The sequence below is a fragment of the Eptatretus burgeri genome, chromosome 8 (assembly GCF_056783735.1).
Source record: "Eptatretus burgeri isolate ZD-2024b chromosome 8, Ebu_testis_v1, whole genome shotgun sequence".
In the NCBI taxonomy this organism is placed as follows: Eukaryota; Metazoa; Chordata; class Myxini; order Myxiniformes; family Myxinidae; genus Eptatretus; species Eptatretus burgeri.
The window spans coordinates 28,360,425-28,382,295 of record NC_140968.1 but is presented as its reverse complement, the minus strand read 5'-3'; the positions used below and the strand labels follow the sequence as shown (position 1 = coordinate 28,382,295).

General features: G+C 47.0%; 1 protein-coding gene across 1 annotated transcript in view; it reads left to right on the top strand.

Moving 5' to 3' along the window:
• The window catches only part of LOC147021401 (carbonic anhydrase-related protein 10-like), a 198,684-nt gene that overhangs the window by 30,378 nt on the left and 146,435 nt on the right, over positions 1-21,871 (top strand). The window contains exon 2 of the mRNA XM_085891320.1: positions 5,506-5,580. Within this exon, the coding sequence (XP_085747446.1) occupies positions 5,506-5,580 (75 nt within the window). The remainder of the gene's footprint in view (positions 1-5,505; positions 5,581-21,871) is intronic.

The window sequence follows — 21,871 nt, the reverse complement described above, 5'->3', positions numbered from 1 at the left end:
CGACAAAATTAGTGCCAGCTTGCTGATATACTGTGTCGGAGTGGCGACCCGTCCAGGATTGTGTCCAACAGCCAAGGAGACTGCTTAGGCTGCACCAACACTCTGCATTGAGTATGGTCCCGATGGATGGATGGATTATCGAATGCCTGATCATCATCAGCCACAAATCGCTGGGTACATTGCAATGCTTATAAACACCCGGAGACACCAGCGTTCCTGGCTTTATTTCATTTCTGCATATGCCATAACCTCAAGAATCTCTTAAACTAACCTCCAGAAGTGAACTTAGCAGCAGTTCCGACTGCTAAAAAAAAAGTGTTCATTTGTCCAATTCGAACATTGCTTGGGCGTTTCCGCATGCATGGGTTTATCGAGGGCTATTGGTAATCGCTTGCCAAGCCAGGTGTTCCGTTGGAGTGCTTGCTTGAGTGATTAAGCCACTTGCCGAGCGTCCTACAGTCGATAGTGGTCCAGTTTGTGTCCTGATTGGGATGTACAGTTAACAGTTACTACAAGGTAGAGGTACGTACACAACACACACGGACGTGGTACATATGGGTAGATTTGGATCTGTAGGAATGCTCCACAGGTGTGTGGACATGCCATGTCTGTTATGGGTGCCATGGTGGCAAAGTTTCATCCCATATCTTATGGAGCTTTTATCAGGTTTCCCTTTGTCCTTGTAAAGCTATTGATTACCGGGTGTACTTTGCAAAGGTTATATGGTTTCTCTTTGTGACTTTCAAAGCAAAATGTATTTGATATATGAACGTGTTTTCTAAATTACCGAGCCAATTTTTTTTCCCAGATGTCACAAGCAGCTGTTTATAAAGGATAATGTTTGTACGCATCTCCTTGAAACTATTATATAAATGATATGTTGTTTTTAAAATTTGCTTATTGAAATTCCCACAAAACAAACGGTGAAAGCTACTGGGTTGTATGCAGTACGTACTGTAGTTGGTAATCACACTGAATCCAATCTGCCAATTCACAAAAAAAATGCCAATATCAGCTGTGTGTGTGTGTGTGTGTGTGTGTGTGTGTGTGTGTGTGTGTGTGTGTGTGTGTGTGTGTGTGTGTGTGTGTGTGTGTGTGTGTGTGTGTGTGTGTGTGTGTGTGCGCGTTGCTCATAAAGCATAACATTTTCTCTTTGCGAACTCTCCTACCCCTACCACCTCTCTATCTCTCTCTGTCTATCTTTGTCCCATCCTCGCTCCACCCCCTCCTAATACAGTGCAACACCCTCCCACACATATATCTCTCTGTCTCTGTCTCTCTCTCTGTCTCTGGACATGTCTAGGTGGTGATTATGTCCGGACGGTGTTTGTCTCTGGACGGAGTTTGTGTCTGGGCATTTTTTTAAATCTCCAGACAGTGTTTCTCTCCGGACCTGTCCGTGTCTATCTCCAGACATATTTGGGTGGTGTTTGTCTCCGGATGTGTCCGTGATTGTCTCTGAATGGGTCCGGGCAGTGTTTCTTTCTGGACTATGTTTATCTCTGGACATGTCTGGGCAGTGATTATAGCTAGATGGGAGTTTGTCTCCGGACGTGTCTGGGCAGTGTTTGTTTCCAGACGGCTTGGCTCCAGACATGTCCGGGCAGTGTTTGTCTCTGGATGGTGTTTGTCTCTGGACATGTCCGGGCAGTGTATATGTCCAGACGGGAGTTTGTCTTCAGACGTGTCTGTGTGGTGTTAGTCTCCGGACGGCTTGGCTCTGTACGCGTCTGGGTGGTGTTTGTCTCTGGGTGGTATTTCTCATTTGAGTGGTAGAAAATGTATTTCAGACATTACTTTGTTTCTATCTTCACTGTTGTTCTATACAGAATCATTTTGATGAGACGGTATGAATCATAATTAACCCTCCCCAACCCCTCCTCACTTCACCTCTGTCCTCTCTCTTTGCGCTTCCACCTCCTCACTCTCACCCCCACCTCTCCCTCCCCCACCCCTCTGTATCTCCTCCCCTCTTTCTCCCCCCCCCCCTTTTACTCTTCCTGTCATTGAAGTGATTGGTGGTATTTGCTGGTCTATAATAATATTGTTATGGTTGTGGAAATTCACAGAACACCATTCAGGTTCCCCGAAGATCAGTTATGTCGATAAGTGTGTGTCCAGATATATTTCCCCACCGATGTCTAACGGAATTATTCGTGCGCCGGGCTGTGATCTTTGAGTCAGCCATTATTCTTTTGCTATCTTTATTTTGGCAAACAATCATCTCCTCACCACCTCCGCCACAACTGCCAACGTCTCACCACCTTCGCCATAACAAACGACAACATCATCTCCTCACCTTCACCTCCACAGATGCCGCCATCTTTTTGCCAGCAATGGCATTCCACGGATGAGCGGCATCTCCGCCGACAGACGCAGGCACTCCCTCGTTGGGGCGGGAGCCGATGATCTCTACCACGTCTGCTTTGTCCGCGTCAGGACGGCGAGATCGGATCAAAATGACAAAAGGGGCGGAGCCAGCGGGGGGTGGGAGGTCGAAGGTGGAAGATCAAACTCACCCCGTACTCCATAAAAGGGCGCGCTGGAACGCCAAGCGAGCAGTCTGTCGGGGTTCGGAGTCGAGTGCAGTGGAGCTTGGAGTCTGGTGGAGAGCGCCAAGGTTCGAGTCCAGTGGAAGGCTGTTGGCCGTCGGAGTGCAGCGGAGCCTGGAGTCCGGCAGAGGTTCGAGTCCAGTGGAGGGCTGTTGGTCGGGTTGCAGCCGGAGAGAAGTCGCCAGCCGGCCCCGAGACGGTCCGAGCAACGCTGAGGAGCAGGCGGGCTCTTAAAAGAGCATCAACTCTTAAAAGAGCAAGGCCCGTTCATTCCTCTGAGGCATTGTCGGATAGGCCCGATCAACCAGGCTGCATGGCAAGGCCTGGACCAACCGAGCTGCCAATACACCAGCTGCCGTGTTTAAGGCGAGACATCGAGGGTCATCCAGCGAGTCACCACGAGGGTGGCAGGTAACCTGCACAGTCTCGCGGATCTCTTTCGGTCTTCCCAACTCCGCGGAACAGTAAAGGCCTACGGGTCCTGTTCTACCCTTTCCTTTCCTGGGGTTTTCTTTGCATGGAAGTTGTGGTGCCTCGTCCTAAAGTAGTGAACTGACTAAGTGATTGTGTAAATAATAGATAGAATGGCTGTAGTTCTTTTGTTTGCTCGCGTATTGTCCCTACCCACATTCATTGCATTCATTGCCTTGCTTACGTGTGATAAATAAATGTCATTGTTTGAATGTTCACCTGCTCGTTGCGTCCTTTCCTCCATTGAGCTGCCGTAATTGCGTTTGGGATAATAGCTGGTTATTAATAGCCGATAAGATAATCGGGTCCAACGGGGCTTGGCAATAATAAACCGCTCGGCAATCGCAAACAGCGTGAGCTGCTTAATGCGGCTCGTGTCCGTGCGGGTCCCGTTGAGGTACAACCTCTCGGTAGTCTGTCCGCACGAATAATTAGGTAAATCGACAATTCGGCGATTGACCCTGTAGCGCGGGCAGAGCATTGACAAGGTTGTGGTGTGATTAAAAACACACCCAGAGCTGGATTCCGGCATTCATCCAGAAGCTACGACTGGATTGCTACGTTCGGTGGGCGAGCGCGGCCGCAATTAGCTGAAAGCGGTCGCCCGCATGCCGGAGTGGCGAGAATCCACAACGATATAATTAATGGCTTACCTTCATGAAAGGCTTATCCTTTGTGAGCCCAAATTAGGAGGGGTCTGAGCCACCACTTTGATTCGGCAAACTAAAAATGCCTTGCCTTGGAAACCCGATATACCATACTCTCACCGACTAATTGAAGTATATAATCAAAATATGATTTCGGATTTGAGGATCGGATCTTGTGGACTCAATAAGTGTCGAAATCTGGAGTGAAATCTGAAAATTTAAAGAGATTACCAATTCTTATAACTAAGCTTATATCTCATAAGCTGTAAACAAGGCTGTGCACCCTGATTCTCCATATGCACGCAAGAAAATGTGAAATTGCCAAAGCATTAAACTTAACTTTTTATACTGTTCTGTTTTTCAACTGTTTTCCCAAAATGTAACTTCATGGAGTGCGGCCGCGGCTCGATTTTCCGTGGGGACATCCCCGGAGGTAGGAAGGCAAAATAAATTTGAGGATCAGAATGAGTAAAGCAACTGCACATGTGAACTGCGAGTTCAAGAGAGAAATGAAAAATGTTTTCAGTGGCGACAAAGCAATGAATTCCCACACCAAGGCAGGATGGCCGAGAGGTACGCACACTCCCTCTCAGCTGTCTAACCTGGGTTTGAGTTGTTTCACCTTTTTGTGTGATCTGCTTTCATTTAGGATGTTATTTCATTTCATTAGGAGCTTGGAGCGAGGTTATTTTCTATATAAAAGGGAATGAGATGTTTGTTTGTTTGTTTGTGACGCTACTTCTCTGAGCTCCCAAGGTTAATCACTATGAAATTTTATAGGATCACATTTTTTTTACCTTGATGCACCTAACTCGGCGTTTGAAACGGTCATTTCCTCACAATTAACTTATAAACCCATGAGCCACCACCTATCGCGGAGAAGTGGTGGGAGTCTGGAGGAGTGTGGGAGTTCTGAAGGAGGGGGGTTGGGTGTGAGGAGGCAAAGAGTGGTGATGGGGTATGTGGTGATGGGGTATGAGGTGGTGGGAAGAGGGAGGGAAAGGGGTGGGGTGGGAGTCTGGAGGGAGGATGGAGGGGTGGGATGAGGGAGGGGAAGGGGTGGAGTGAGAGCCCAGAGGGAGGAGTTGGGGTGGGTGGGAGTCTGGGGGGGGGTTGTGGTGGGAGAAGGAGGCAGGGGAATGGGTGGGAGGAAGGATCCGGTGTTGCCCAACAATGCCAGGTACTTTTGCTTGTAAATAAATAATGGTTCCCCAAAGCATATACAATCATGTACTATTCTCTCCTGTAAAATATAAGCTCCCACCTGAGCTGTGACACCTGCTTATGGGCTAAAACATTTTGTGAACATTGTTGCCACCTATCCCTTTCTTAAAGTGGACTCGATGTCCTCTCAGTGGAACAACAGAGAGGAATGCAGCTTTTGTCAACCACTCAACCGAGTTATTTTGTTTTTAATAAGGAGTAAATGCAAATGCACCAAATGCGAAACTGATACTTACTCAAGCGCAGGCTCAAGGACACTTGTTGAAGCGCCAAACCTGTGAAGGTTAGAGAGTTAGATCGATGATCCAAGATGCTCGGCACCTGATATATATAGTAAAATGACTTTTACAGCGAGATTGAAAAGAGATGATCTTTGATCCAAATATGTCGTCCCTCGACCACCATCTTCCCACTGCATACTAATGATCACTTAATGGAAACTTAAAAGCCCAAGGCGATGTGCTCGCCAGACGACGAGAAAGAATGGGGCAGAGACCACTCGTGACATTCAAAGTTTGTGATTTAATGTCGGTTGTATATTTCCTTGTAATCCCTTACATATCCAATGGACAGGATCATATAGACAGGAGTATTTTTGTCCTGTCTTTTAGGTCAGTTTGGTGAACGTGGCACCGCGGATGACTGGTGGGCCTACAAGGAAGTGGTCACAGGAAACTTTATTCCAGGTATGTTCTCCTCTCACAAATTGTTTTCCTACACAATGCTCACATGGGCTGCTTGCATATAACATGAGGGCAGAATAGAAACATTAATGGACAATATGTGATGGAGACTTCCTGTGTCTGCATCCTGCATCCCACTGCAGAAACCATGTGACTTTTTCATAACAGAGTTTCGGAAAAGGTGAAAAAAATTATCAAACAACATGTCGTTAATATGCAAGTCCAATGTAATTAATACCTACAGGTATTCTTGATAATATATTTAATTGAAAATGCCAGAGCACCACTGAACATTTTTTTTTGGTTTATAAGTGATAAGGCTTATATATTCTTGTAACCTTGTGATGACATCAATGACAAATTCTCCCCTTCATTGGCCAAGCAAGTAGAACTCTCATTGTGTTTTCAAAATGAACTCCGAGAGAGCTCCAAACACATTTCTCCTCCATATGGAAAGTACAATGGTTCCCTCAATAGTGATTCCTTCATCCTGAAAGTGTGTGATCGACACAAAACCGCCACCAACGATGCACTCACTCATCAAGGAACCAGCCACTTGCTTGGTCCCCCCCCCCAAATTCCAACAGCTGGCAGAAGGAACAAGGGGATCTCGAAAATGTCATCAATCTCTTGCAGAATTACAAGGCTCAAATCAAGGTGTGTTGACGCTTGTGATGAATTTCAGATTGAAGCATTAATCAGTCATTGAAATGAGAAAGAATTTCCAACCAAGAAGAAACTTGAGACACAACCTTCAACTGGCAAAGGGGAAGTGACATTTTTAGTGACATTTAAGACATATCTAAGGAGTAATGTGAAAAGGATGGAACCGCCAAGTAAGATGCTCGTATCAACACATGAAAGAAATTGAAGACGTGGATTGGCAGAACGTAGCGAAACACCTACTTTAGACACTGATGCCACACAAATAGCCAGCCGCGAAATAACAGAAGCAGTCAGGATGATCGATGGACTGTGCTCTTGCAGATCCCCTATAGCCCAGACCTGGCATCTTTGGACTTCCATCTTTTGGGTTATTTTGAAAAGAATCCAAAGTTATTGAATACACTGAAGACTCCTATGAACATGATACTAAATGCCACAGCGAACGATGACATTTCCTCCATCATAGTTATCCACGTCCTTGACAAACACATCGTCAGCTATACAACCTGCCCAGGTGGAGGGTTGGCACTCCCAAGTAAAGTGTTTTTCTGTGGATTAAACCGGCACTTTGCCATTGCCTTCTGAACGAATATTCAAATGGGAGTAATTTGTTGACTATAAGTATCAGCACATAATGGCCTGCTGTTTTCAAGAGGCTGTGGGATCTGTGCCATCCACAAGTAATACGCAACTTTTGAAATGACATCTGAATACGAACGACGCCTTTCGCGCATACGCTGTGTGTATTTGTTTTCAGTGACTGTTCAGCTCGTCGGGCACTTTCAATCTTTGCAATGCCGTTGGCAGCACGAAATCTGGAATTCAAATCGTCTTTTTAACATAATTTTCAGCATTTAAACAAAAGAGTGGCAATTTCAAGATGGTTAACCAAAATTATTGTGTTCCTGGATGCAAATCAGACTCACGGAAATAAAGGGATACGAGAAGTATCCTTGGATGCAAGGTGTTGAGTTCCCACAATTTACTTACGACTGGCAGAGTACTCGCCCTCTGGGCGATCTTGTTCCAGGCATGCAACACGTTCTTCTGATGCATACCTTTATTTGGGCGGTATTTAGGCAAGTGAAAGCTCTGTATAGAAAAAATATATAACCCAGGTTACGTGCATGAAACAAAAACATACCTACTGCTTGTAATTCAAAACACCTCACTGCACTGGAAAACGTGGGGGCAGGAAATACTGCACTGTAAATGGAGGGTACTTGTAATATCCTCCCCCACCTGGAGGTGGAGCTACCCGATACACATTTACATGGAGAATTTGCATCCCCACCCTCCCCCCCCCCCCAAGGCCACGAGCAAAGATTAGAATACCTTTATACATTAACTGGGGTTATGTTGATCCTCTGTATCAAGTCTGGATGTAATTGGGTCAGAACTGTAGGAGTAGTAGCCCAAACAAACAATCCCACAAACACACAAACACTGGGCTGTGAATTATGGCAAGGATTAATACAAGCAAGTGGTGGCGCATGCACGCACACACACACACACACACACACACACACACACACACACAGAGACACACACACAGAGACACAAACACAGAGACACACACACACACACACACACATAGATATATGCAAACTCACCTTTTAGCAATAGATGCAAAAATCTCGCATAATTTCCCTTGTGGTTCTGGAACCAAACAAACAACGTGACCTCATGTTCACGGAAGTGACGTCGCGTTCGTCACTGATAGGGAGCACACTCAATGTATCAGTGTGAGCACCATTCGTCATTTTGTTTCCACTCGGGAAAGGTTAATTTATTTTGGGTTGATTGTATGACCATTCCATTTGTTTTCATAACTATGACACTCGAGGTGAGACGTTCGTAATATTTATTTGCAGTAAAAATATCGACAAGTGAGTAATTTTACTCAATCATTTGAAATTCCGTTATCACATTGATAATAGATATATTTCTAAAATAATCCTACTTTTCTTCATGAAGCAAAAGTGAATCCACAAGTCTGTGAGTTGTATTCTTTTAACAACTGTGCTGTCATGTTGGGGGAGGGGGGGTGGGGATGCTCATGGCCCTATCATTTTTGATGGGCTTTACAAAGTATATTTATAACAGCCCATACAGATCCTATTCCCCCCCCACCCCTTCTCCCAACATGATTAATAGTAAATATCATCAATTGAAATGATGAAAAAACATCCCTAACCAGATATGGTGTCTCCCTCAAGGAATTCGACCTGGTACCTCCAGCTCCCATGTAAATATAGCTGGCACAACTTTTGTGTATTTGACGTCATGAAGATGTCCTATAGAGTCGGTAGCCATTGCTTTGTTGGGAATGATGCACGGCATAGTCTTTCCAATTACAGACGTCCATTAAATAAATAACTAAGCCTGTGATGTTCACAGGAGGCACTCCCCACACGGTTTAACGTCCATTCACTGGTACCTATGGTTGGGGTTTGGGTAGAACGCGCCCGTCTCTGGTCCTTCGTGCCTTGCACTGGTCCATGTCATCGGGATTTTGCCGTACAAGCAACTGCAAGATCTCAGTCCTTTGGGTGAGCTGAGAAAGTTGTCCAACTCTTTTGTTGTGCAGAGGCACATCCCTTTCTCTCAGGTACTTTTCCAAATGTTTTGCCTTGTTTTGAAGCTTTGTGAGCCGTTTTAGGTAACAAATCTTATCTCGCACACATAATACACGTTTGCACGCTCCAATCATCATTGCTGCTAAGGGGTTATGCACATGCGCACTGAGCATTCTGGGGGCAGATTACATCATTTTCAAAGTCCCATGTTGCTAACAGATACTCTATGATACAACATGCAACAAGATGGTACTTTGTATTCTCTATCTCTCTCTTTATATCTCAATGTCTTGCTATCCCTCATGAGAAACTTAGCAAGCTATTGTGTGCAGCCTGTGGCTGTTGGTTGCATCATTTTATGGGGGCGCAGTTGTGCCGCTGTTGCAGTACTCTCCATTAGCAGGAAACTGGTACTTATTTTGCCGACCTCAGAAAGATGACAGGTTGAGTCAACCCCACCTGGTGTTGATTCAACGGACTACAGGGGCTCACACTCAAGACCCTAAGATCTTAAACCAGCCTCCTCAACTGTGAAGCTAACACCAGGCTTCAGGAAGAAATTTGAGACACCACCTTCAATTGGAGGAAGGGGAAGCATGTGCTCCCTCTCCCTCTCCCTCTCCCTCCCCTCTCCCTCTCCCTCCCCTCCCTCCCCTCACCCTGTCTCTATCTCCCTCTCCCTCTCCCTGTCTCCCTCTTTCTAACACCCCCATCTCTCCTTCTTTCTACCCATCTATCTCGATGTATCTCAAACTCTTGCTATGTCTATCATGCTCTCTATTCCTCCACCCCCCAATCTTTCCCTCTTTCTTTCTGCCCTCCTGTCTCTCTCTCTTTCGATCCCTGTCTCCCTTTCTATCCCTCAACTAGCAAAAACGACCCGTCGCTTCGCTGAGGACCAATTAGTCGACATATTTGCCAAAACTTTTGAGTGAGAAGGAAGGGAAGACAAATCTACCCATGCAAAGAGTGCTTTAACCCCTCCCTCTCACCCCAACCCCTCCTCACGTCCTGCCCCCCCTTTGCCCCCTGTTTGTCCTGATGTCCCTTCCTGCTATAAATGTCTCATACACGATAACGGGCTTTGACATGCCCCTCCTTTTTTCGGGGGGGGGTGGGGGGAGAAAGGAAGGGGAACAAATTTACCTGTGCAAAGGGTGCTTTAACCTCAGCGTTGCCCAAATAAAGAAGGAAATTATAATACCCTCTGCCATCACCACCATGTGGCATGACATGGCACACATATACTTCTAGAATTTACACCACCACACCCCCGTGTGAGGCCGCGGCCATATAGCCTCTGTTACCCCCCAACATAAATTTGTGTTTGTAACTTAAAAGATGTGGCCGTGCATGAGAGAGAGAGAGAGAGAGAGAGAGAGAGAGAGAGAGAGAGAGAGAGAGAGAGAGAGAGAGAGAGAGAGAGAGAGAGAGAGAGAGAGAGAGAGAGAGAGAGAGAGAGAGAGAGAGAGAGAGAGAGAGAGAGAGAGAGAGAGAGAGAGAGAGAGAGAGAGAGAGAGAGAGAGAGAGAGAGAGAGAGAGAGAGAGAGAGAGAGAGAGAGAGAGAGAGAGAGAGAAAAAAAAAAAAAAAAAAAAAATGAATATCTCAATATGTCTCTCTCGCCCTCCCTCTCCCTCATTACCCTCCATGTCTCTTTCTGCTTGTCCTCTGGTTATTGCACCCAACCATTGCCCCACTTTCAACTCATGGGCTTTTTTTTTTTTTTTTGCTCTTCCAGGGGTCTCGATCTTGTCTCAAAAATTATATTCTGTTGGGTATTAAAACCACACGATGTAATCGGTGGGTGAATATTCTCCCTTTGAGTTACTCCTTTCTTGTACAACTGTCGAGGCAGAGATTCTCATCCATCCATCCATTGGGACCATACTCTGTGCAGAGCGTTGGTGCTGCCTCAGCAGTCTCCTTGGCTATTGGGCACAATCCTGGACGGGTCGCCGCTCCAACACAGGATACCAGCATGCTGGCACTCATTTTGTCAACCTCAGTAGGATGACAGGCAGAGTCAACCCCACCTGGTATCAATTCAACAGCCAAACATGATTTCAACTCAGGCCCCTTGTATTCCAAGCCCACCACTCTAACCATTAAGCCAACGGCCAGCATGTGAAGATTCTCTGCAAGTCGAGAAAAGCTCAAAGGTAGAAATTGAAGCTCGGAGGCCATCAGGTTCAGTAATGGTGGAGTTGTCGAATGTCGGATTGGTGCAATAAGTGTAGGATATCAGACTTTGACCTTTTCTGCTACCAAGTTATTCTCTTCAATGAGCCTCGACAGCTGCATTTAAAATACTGATATCCTTTATGATGCATAATGATCAAACAGGAAGGTGCAGAGGTAGCTTACCTACCTTCGAGCTATCTAGTCTGGGTTTGATTCCTGACCTGGCTAACCCGTCAGAACGGTACTTCATCGGCAGGGTGTGCACTGTCCCTCAGATGGCTGTTAAGCCTAGTCTTTGTAGACTCAGAAGTTGTCGTGGTAGACCTGTTTGCATAATATCGGTCATGTGAACTGAATGCGCTCTCGCCATTAATGAAGCAATAATCACGGAATTAGGGTTATCTCATTTTCTTTGAGCCAACATCTGTGCCTGTGACATCACTGCGATGGATGTCATCTCGGCTTGTAAGGGATGATATTGTTACGGCTGTGGAAATTCGCAATACAGTAATCCCCCGCTATATCGCGGTTCACCTATCGCGCCCCCGCTTCATCGCGGTATTTTTCCCTTGGAACCTAACTAATTTTTTCTGCGGATTCCCCCGGTATATCGCGGTAATAATATATAAAATATAAATTATTTAAGCAATAAATTATAACGCGTGGCGCTCGACCAGTCACACAACGCACGAGACAAAGTTTCGCTTGTGAACTTCGAATATTTTCTACGTTTTTTTTCTCCAAGCCCCACGATGCCGCCCAAACGCCCTGCACCTTCTAAGGCTTCTGGCAAGGAACCGAAGCGCCAGAGGAAGGTTTATATTCACTCGATAAAAATGAAACCCAATCGTGTCTATACACCGCCCAGCGTTTAATAATCACTCGATATAAATCAAACCCAATCGTGTTTGTACACCACCCAGCGTTTAATAATCACTCGATACAAATCAAACCCAATCGTGTCTATACACCGCCCAGCATTTAATAATCACTCGATATAAATCAAACCCAATCGTGTCTATACACCGCCCAGCGTTTAATAATCACTCGATACAAATCAAACCCAATCGTGTCTATACACCGCCCAGCGTTTAATAATCACTCGATACAAATCAAACTCAATCGTGTTTATACACCGCCCAGCTTTTAATAATCACTCGATAAAAATGAAACCCAATCGTGTCTATACACCGCCCAGCGTTTAATAATCACTCGATATAAATCAAACCCAATCGTGTTTATACACCACCCAGCGTTTAATAATCACTCGATACAAATCAAACCCAATCGTGTCTATACACCGCCCAGCATTTAATAATCACTCGATATAAATCAAACCCAATCGTGTCTATACACCGCCCAGCGTTTAATAATCACTCGATACAAATCAAACCCAATCGTGTCTATACACCGCCCAGCGTTTAATAATCACTCGATACAAATCAAACTCAATCGTGTTTATACACCGCCCAGCTTTTAATAATCACTCGATATAAATCAAACCCAATCGTGTTTATACACCGCCCAGCGTTTAATAATCACTCGATATAAATCAAACCCAATCGTGTTAATACACCACCTAGCGTTTAATAATCACTCGATATAAATAAAACCCAATCGTGTTAATACACCACCTAGCGTTTATTATGCACTCAATATAAATCAAACCCAATCGTGTTTATACACCGCGTTTATAAAAAAATAGGCATTTTTTGGGGAGGCGTCCATCGCGGATTTTCACTTCTCGCGGGGGGGGGGGGTTGGAACATAACCCCCGTGATAAACCGGGGATGACTGTACAGCATAAAGGGTCCTTAGATCAGTTATGACGATAAGTATGTGTGCAGTTAGATTTCCCCACCGTTGTTTAGAGGGAATTTCCGTGTTCACCGGGCTGCGATCCTTTGAGATAGCTGTTTTTCTTTTCTCTATCGTTAATTTGGACCAAACAACGCACCCCAACAACTCAAACACCACCACCTTCGCCTTTATACCTCCACAACTCCATCCCGCAAACATCGCTTCACCGCCATTCTCAAACGACGCCCGCCAACAACTCAAACACCACCATCTTCGCCTCTTTACCTCCACAACTCCATCCCGCAAACATCGCTTCACCACCATTTTCGGGCGACGCCCGCCAACAACCAAACTCCCACCACCTCCGCCTTTCTACCACACGTCATGCCATGGGCTGTGAATGCGTTCCGTTAGCCTCAAAAAGCGGATCAGGAAGGCTTCACGCCCCCTTTTCATTCATCCAATGACTGAGCATCGGGTGGCATTGCCCCGCCTCCGAACCCGCTGTGATCCAGAAATTTACATATACGCCCCTCCCTCGGGCTATATAAGCGCGAGCTCGCGGAAAAAGAAAGGTGCGCAGTACGTCGGCAGAGAACTTAGTGGGAGCAGTGGAGTGGCAGCGGCGGAGTGTCGGGAGAAGAAGTCAAGTCTGCAGTGTTGGCGGGGCAGTCGAGTCGGGAGACGGAGCTCGAAGCCGACGGGAAAGGCAGATGGGGAGCGCCGGAGAGAGCTCGCCGACCACGCCAGGGGCACGAAGTCAGGCGCAGCGACGCTGACATTGCGGCTTGCCCGCCATCGCGCCACGAGGGCACTGGTAGGACCCTTCGGTCTCGTGGACCTGGCCGCTCATCCAGGTTCCACGCGCATTAGGCCCACGGGCCCAGTCTGACTCCCTTGCCTTTGAGGGGGTTTTTCCTTTGCTTTTGTGTGAATGCGTGTTGTGGCGCCATGTCTTGTAAAGTAGAAACTGTTTAAGTGCATGTAAATAAACATTGCTTTATTCGGTTGTAATTCTTACTTTCATTGCTATTGCTTGTAAATTGCATTCTTACTTTATGGCTGTGAATACGTGCTTGTCTTGTCTGAGCGTGGAATAAATGTACTTGTCAAACTGTTTCCCGTTTCGTTGCATCCTTTCCTTTGTTTGAAAGTTCCATCTTGCATCACGGAAGGAATTGGTAGAGGGGTGTAAGCACCCGGTAAATAATCACGTCCGTCGGGGCCGGCGATAACACCGCTCGGTTATCACTGAAGCACGGAACGGACCGCTTAAGCAGTTCGTGTCCTAGGCCGGCCAGCGGCGAGGTACGATCGCCCATTTAACTACCCCCGCAGGTACTTAGGTAGGTCGAGTTTGGCGAACAACCCTATCCTGCACGGGTGGCCGATTGGCACGATTGTGGTGTGGTCGAAAGACCCACCCGTGACTAGCTCCTGGCGGTAGTTCCACGGAGGGTCACGACTGAATTGTCTGTTCCGGTGGGCGACGCGGTCACTATTTGAGTTACGTGGATGATCGCACGCCGTGCAGACCGCAATTCGTAACAATATTATGAGTTACAAAAATAGTCGACACACACTGCAGACGTAACCGCTCTTCATGCAAAGTATGTGATGTTTAAGACATTTTTGGGGATCCACTTAATCGAATTCAACATGATTGACAGACAGTTATCACAATATCCGTTTACATTAGTCCATCATTCCTTCCTGCTTCCACACATAACATCATCATAATTGGTGTCACTGCTGTGATTTTATCATATGCGTACAGGAGGCTGTTGACACATATGAGACAATTTAAGCTTTTTGTTGTGGGAATAAAATGCCTTCATTCTGACATGCAGCATGACTCGTCTTTGGTCGTCACAGTCGATACGGGCTGTCACAATAATTGTGTCAGTGACACTGAAAGTGGTTTTGCGGTGGCAACTGCAGTGACTTGAATTCCTTCATGCTGAGGATTCCTCATTCTTCATTAATTTGTTTTGCTGTTTTTTTTTATTTTTACAAATGACTGCATCATCTGTGTCAAATTGAAACTTGACAAAGATTACTTGCTTTATACATTCCATCACAAACTGTGTTGATGGTCACTGTCACCAATTTGGATGTAGTATCACACCGTGAGAGATTGGAAATTGGCATACACTTGAAATAGGGTTGGGGGTCGGGGGGGGCAGGGGAAGGGGATGGGGAGGGGAATTTTTGAAATCATTACTTTCGGAAACTAGAGAGTTCATAGAATACGATACCCCACGCAGTGTTAAGTATATACAGTACGTACTTCAATTTCAGCAAAATAGTGATATTAAAGATTGTAAAAAATAATAAAAAAATCCGGAAGTTTAGCGCGAATGAAGTATTTGTATACACCAACCACCTTTATACACTAAAATATTATGTTGAGTTACAGTTTAGGACATTGAGGCTTCATCGATCACCAAAGCACACAGCATCAATCGGTGTCGACATGTCCATATCAGCGACCCCTTCTTCGTCCTCTCACATGCCATGCCCTCTAATGCTATATATCACATATATATATATATATATATATATATATATATATATATATATATATATATATATATACACACACACACACACACACACACACACACACACACACACACACACACACACACACACACACACACACACACACACACACACACACACACACACATTTATAGTTGTGGATTTCAGAATCGGATCCGAGTAATGCACAGAACATTCAGGTCCTCAGACAGTTATTTCCATAAATGCATGTTCAGAATGGACCCATCCCCTTGTCTGGTGGGATTCTAACTCTTTGATGCATTGGAGAAGGGTAGAGAACAGGTTCCCCTTTTTTCTTATGGGATAACCTTTTCCTCTTTCCGACACATTCATGACGTATGATTTTACATCAGTTTTCATTTCTACATGAACGATATTCACCGTTCATGCACGTGATAAGATAGCCGTTAACCCAATGGAGACTCGTTCTACTCCCTCTCCATCAAGACACATTGGCTTGGAAATACACGATTTATTTACACTTTATTTTGTTTGTAATTATCACATTGGACTTGCAGGACATTTGAGTCATTAAACACACCGCAAGCTTTTCCTGAACAGTTCATTCTGAAGGTCAAACATGGCTGTGGTCTCAGATCATTTACCTTAGGACCCACCTTTTTCTATTGATGTTCGACAACCACCTTTTTCCATCGATGTTTGGCACCCACCTCTTTCCATTAACGTTCGATGCCCATTTTCTTTCATAGACGTTTGACACCCACCTTTTACCATCAGCGATCAACACCCTGTTGGGCGGCTGCTATGGATGCTGGCTGGCTCTTGTTCGTATTGGGCTGAACAAAGAGTGATAATTGCCCATTGACGTTTTGTGAGCGCTTTGTGTTTTTGCTCGGTTGTTCCGGCGGGTGGCTGCTTTCTGGCATTTGTCCATCACCCCGAACATGGTGTCGTAAGCCAGGTCTGCGTTAATTGGGAGTTGCATCTGTTCGATGGTCAGGAGAGAATGACCATGAGAATTGATGGTTGGAGGTCGCGTGCAGCGATGCGCCAATAGGCAAGCTGGATTTGGCTGAAGTCATGCTTGAGGCTCCGTCCACACTGGTCACCTATAATAGGACAGCAGGACTGCCTTGTTGGCAGTTGGTGAGAGATCCTAATGACAGTTGGTCAGAGATCCTGATCGGAGTTTGTGAGAGATCCTGATTGCAGTTGGTCAGAGATCCTGATTGCAGTTGGTCAGAGATCCTGATTGCAGTTGGTCAGAGATCCTGATCGGAGTTGGTCAGAGATCCTGATCGGAGTTGGTCAGAGATCCTGATTGGAGTTGGTCAGAGATCCTGATCGGAGTTGGTCAGAGATCCTGATCGGAGTCGGTCAGAGATCCTGATCGGAGTCGGTCAGAGATCCTGATCGGAGTCGGTCAGAGATCCTGATCGGAGTCGGTCAGAGATCCTGATCGGAGTCGGTCAGAGATCCTGATCGGAGTCGGTCAGAGATCCTGATCGGAGTCGGTCAGAGATCCTGATCGGAGTCGGTCAGAGATCCTGATCGGAGTCGGTCAGAGATCCTGATCGGAGTCGGTGAGAGATCCTGATCGGAGTCGGTGAGAGATCCTGATCGGAGTCGGTGAGAGATCCTGATCGGAGTCGGTGAGAGATCCTGATCGGAGTCGGTGAGAGATCCTGATCGGAGTCGGTGAGAGATCCTGATCGGAGTCGGTGAGAGATCCTGATCGGGTCGGTGAGAGATCCTGATCGGAGTCGGTGAGAGATCCTGATCGGAGTCGGAGAGAGATCCTGATCGAGTCGGTGATCCTGATCGGAGTCGGTGAGACATCCTGATCGGAGTCGGTGAGACATCCTGATCGGAGTCGGTGAGACATCCTGATCGGAGTCGGTGAGACATCCTGATCGGAGTCGGTGAGACATCCTGATCGGAGTCGGTGAGACATCCTGATCGGAGTCGGTGAGACATCCTGATCGGAGTCGGTGAGACATCCTGATCGGAGTCGGTGAGACATCCTGATCGGAGTCGGTGAGACATCCTGATCGGAGTCGGTGAGACATCCTGATCGGAGTCGGTGAGACATCCTGATCGGAGTCGGTGAGACATCCTGATCGGAGTCGGTGAGACATCCTGATCGGAGTCGGTGAGACATCCTGATCGGAGTCGGTGAGACATCCTGATCGGAGTCGGTGAGACATCCTGATCGGAGTCGGTGAGACATCCTGATCGGAGTCGGTGAGACATCCTGATCGGAGTCGGTGAGACATCCTGATCGGAGTCGGTGAGACATCCTGATCGGAGTCGGTGAGACATCCTGATCGGAGTCGGTGAGACATCCTGATCGGAGTCGGTGAGACATCCTGATCGGAGTCGGTGAGACATCCTGATCGGAGTCGGTGAGACATCCTGATCGGAGTCGGTGAGACATCCTGATCGGAGTCGGTGAGACATCCTGATCGGAGTCGGTGAGACATCCTGATCGGAGTCGGTGAGACATCCTGATCGGAGTCGGTGAGACATCCTGATCGGAGTCGGTGAGACATCCTGATCGGAGTCGGTGAGACATCCTGATCGGAGTCGGTGAGACATCCTGATCGGAGTCGGTGAGACATCCTGATCGGAGTCGGTGAGACATCCTGATCGGAGTCGGTGAGACATCCTGATCGGAGTCGGTGAGACATCCTGATCGGAGTCGGTGAGACATCCTGATCGGAGTCGGTGAGACATCCTGATCGGAGTCGGTGAGACATCCTGATCGGAGTCGGTGAGACATCCTGATCGGAGTCGGTGAGACATCCTGATCGGAGTCGGTGAGACATCCTGATCGGAGTCGGTGAGACATCCTGATCGGAGTCGGTGAGACATCCTGATCGGAGTCGGTGAGACATCCTGATCGGAGTCGGTGACAGCTCCTGACAGCTCCTGACAGTTAAGGACAGCAGCAATGGCAGTTGGTGACTAGTGGACCGTTCCTACTGGTTCTTGGCATACCTGGTTCTTGGCATACCTGGTTCTTTGCATACCTGGTTCTTGGCATACGTGGCTCTTGGCGTACCTGGTTACTGGTGTACCTGGCTCTTGGCATACCTGGTTCTTGGTGTTCCTGGTTACTGGAGGTGACGACATGACAGTGATTGGTGTTCGAGCCTGTTTGCGGGTGGGTGCACGGCGAGGCAGGGCGCTGGCAGCAGAAACGAGCCAAGCTGTGGAGAGCTCATTTGGAGAGGTAGACCAAGGCACGCTCACACATTTTGGTTTATTTTAGTAGACGCATGACGACTTCTGCCTTGGTAAGCCGAGACTGGATTTCTTCTCTCCCGAATGATCTTATGGGTGCTCATGTCTCGTGTTTAATTGTTAAGTAAGGTATATTGATAAGCATTTGCTCTTTATCAATTTTTCTTTAAATGCTTGTTTAATTCTTTATTTCTTTGAGATTATTTTGTTGATTGACCATTTGATTGATTTGAATTCAGCCATTTAATCGACAAGGAAATAAAAAAGTCCTTCGGTTTATTTATTTTTCTTCATAATAAATTCCTTGTTGATGGTTCAACCTGTCCATGGTAAGCCTGGTGTTGGCTTCGTGGTTCGGGTGGCGGCTTGGGATCCAAGGGTCCTGAATTCAAGCCCCGTTGGCCGCTGGATTAATATACACCAGGAGGTTGACTCAGCCTGTCATCCTTCCGAGGTCGGCAAAATGAGCACCAGTGTACTGGTAAAGGGGGCACTGCATCAGCGGTATAGCCGCGTCCCATGCAATGATGCAAGTAGCAGCCACAGGCTGCAATGACTGTATAAGAAAGAGAACCTGTCCATGATTGTCATTTCCTTCCATTGATCCAGCATTGTCTGAACATAGATAGACGGGGAGATTATAATTCCCAAACTAATTCACCTGTCATAGTTGGCGTGCACCAGCGGTAAACGCTCGGCCACTTTACTTAAGATCTAATCAAGTTAAGATTCGTGCATCGCCGAGGGTGCATTCCCTGGTCAGGAGGCGACGTGACCTCTAGATAAATGGCAAATTAGATGGTGGACACTGGAACTTATGGTTAACTGATTGGCGTTCGTGGTTGTTAAGCAACCCACAACACCACAAAGTTAATTGTGAGCAGTGGCCCCAGGTCTGGTTCTTCCGTAGAGAAACGAGGATGATGTGTGTGTGTGTGTATATATATATATATATATATATATATATATATATATATATATATATATATATATATATATATATATATATATATATATATATTGTTACGGCTGTGGAAGTTTGCAGAACACCATAAAGGTTCCTGAGATCAGTTATCCCGGTAAGTGAGTGTTCAGATAGGTTTCCTCACCGTTGTTTAGAGGGCTGCGACCCTTTGAGATAGCCGTTTTTCTTTATCTATCATTATTTTGAACCATGCAAACAACAACCGCCACCAAGTACGCCACAACACCAAGCACGCAACAAACCTCCACACAAACAACCGCCACCAACTATGCCACAACGCCAACCATGCTACAATAACCATTACAACAACCACCACCATCTTCGCCACTACGTCCGCTTCCGAACGCCATCCTCCACGGACCACGCTACGACGGTTTCCGCATCGGAAACCATCCGTGAACGTCAAACAAAGGCGCCAAGGAAAGAACTGCGATGACGTGCGTGTTTTCCCGCCTATTTTCCCCGCGCTTGGTGTGAAGGGAAGGGGGCAGGGCAGCTCGTTTCCGATTGGTGGATGCATGGCGTGAGGAGGTCGGAGTGAGGGCACGCCCCTTTTCGAGAAGCTTCTCGAAGGAAGGTGGAGCCAAAAACGGGGTGGGGCAAAGGGCGGAGCCCCGCGCTATAAAGGGCGGACCACACGCGAGGCTCACTCTCTCTCCGTGGTTCATGTGTCTCTACTGCCATGTCTCACGGTGGTCCAGTTCTTCTTCTTCCTCGCTTGGTTCCTGCGCTCGTGGTCCTGTGAGCGGCCTGTTGGTGGGAGACGCGGACAGAAGCCGCAGCAGTGCCGGCTGTGTGGTGGACCTGCGCTTCCGGACGAGGAGCGCCGGAGAGAGCTTGCCGGCCACGTGGGAGGCCCGGAACCAGACGCGACCACGCTGACGGTCGTGGGAGTGGGACGTCATAACTCGCCGACCACCGAGGCACCTTGAGGGTGCAGGTAACCAGCCACGGTCTCGCGGGACCCGTTCGGTCCTCAAGGTCCCGCGTTATAAAGGTCCCCAGACCCCGTCTACCTCCCTGCCTATGGGGAGGTCTTTCCTTTTGTTTTTTTATGCATGCTGTGGTGCAGTGTCCTGTTAAGTAATGACTGTATAAGTGACTGTAGATAATAATCATATTCGGTTGTATTGCTTTTGCTTCTCACCTGAATATTGCATGACTGCCTTGGCTGTATATACGTGTGCTTGTAATAAATGTGCTTTGTTTGAATGTTCCCAGTTCGTTGCGTCTTTTCCCCGTTGAAAATGCCATCTTGCATCGTGGAATAATTAGTTGGGTTTTAAACACCCGGGAAGGAGAATCAGATCCGTCGAGGTCGGCGATAATACCCGCTCGGTTATCGCTTTAGAACGGAACAGACCGCTTAAGCGGTTCGTGTCCCAAGCCGACCTACGGCGCGGTGCAGCCCCTCGGTAGGTTGCCCGCGCGAGTACTTAGGTATATCGACATTCGGCGATTCACCCTATTTCACGTGGGTAGAATGCGGACTGGGCTGTGGTGAGGTTAAAACCCCACCCATGACTGGTTCCTGGCGATAGTTCCAGGAGGGTCACGACTGAATTGTCCGTCTGGTGGGCGACACGGTCGCTATTAGTGGGAAAGTGGCCGATCGTGCGCCGGCGGGCACAAATTCGTAACAATATATATATATATATATATATATATATATATATATATATATATATATATATATATATATATATATATATATATATATATATATATATATATATATATATTGTTACGAATTTCAGCCCGTCCGGCGTGGGATCGCGCCACGTAACTCGAATCGCGACGCGTTGCCCACCAGAACGGACAATTCAGTCATGACCCTCCGGGAACTACCGCCAGGAGCCAGTCACGGGTGGGGGATTAACCTCGCCATGATCGTGCCAATTGCCTACCCATGCAGGATAGGGTTGCTCGCCAAATTCGACCTACCTAAGTACCTGCGCGAGTGGTCGACCGGCGATCGTACCTCGCCGCAGGTCGACTTCGGACACGAACCGCTTAAGTGGCTCGTTCCGTGCTGCAGGGATAACCGAGTGGAGTTATCGTCGACCTCGACGGTTCAGATTACTTATCGGGTGTTTCAACCCACTATCAATCCCTTACGTGATGCAAGATGGAACTTTCAAACAGAGGAAAGGACGCAACGAAACGGGAAACAGTGCAACAAGCAAGCACCTTTATTTAACACACATGCACTATGTACAGCCATGCAATCAATGCGGGAAAAGCAAAAAGGAAAATCCAACCAAAGCAAAAGCACTACTACCGACTATAATTATTTACAACACTTAAACA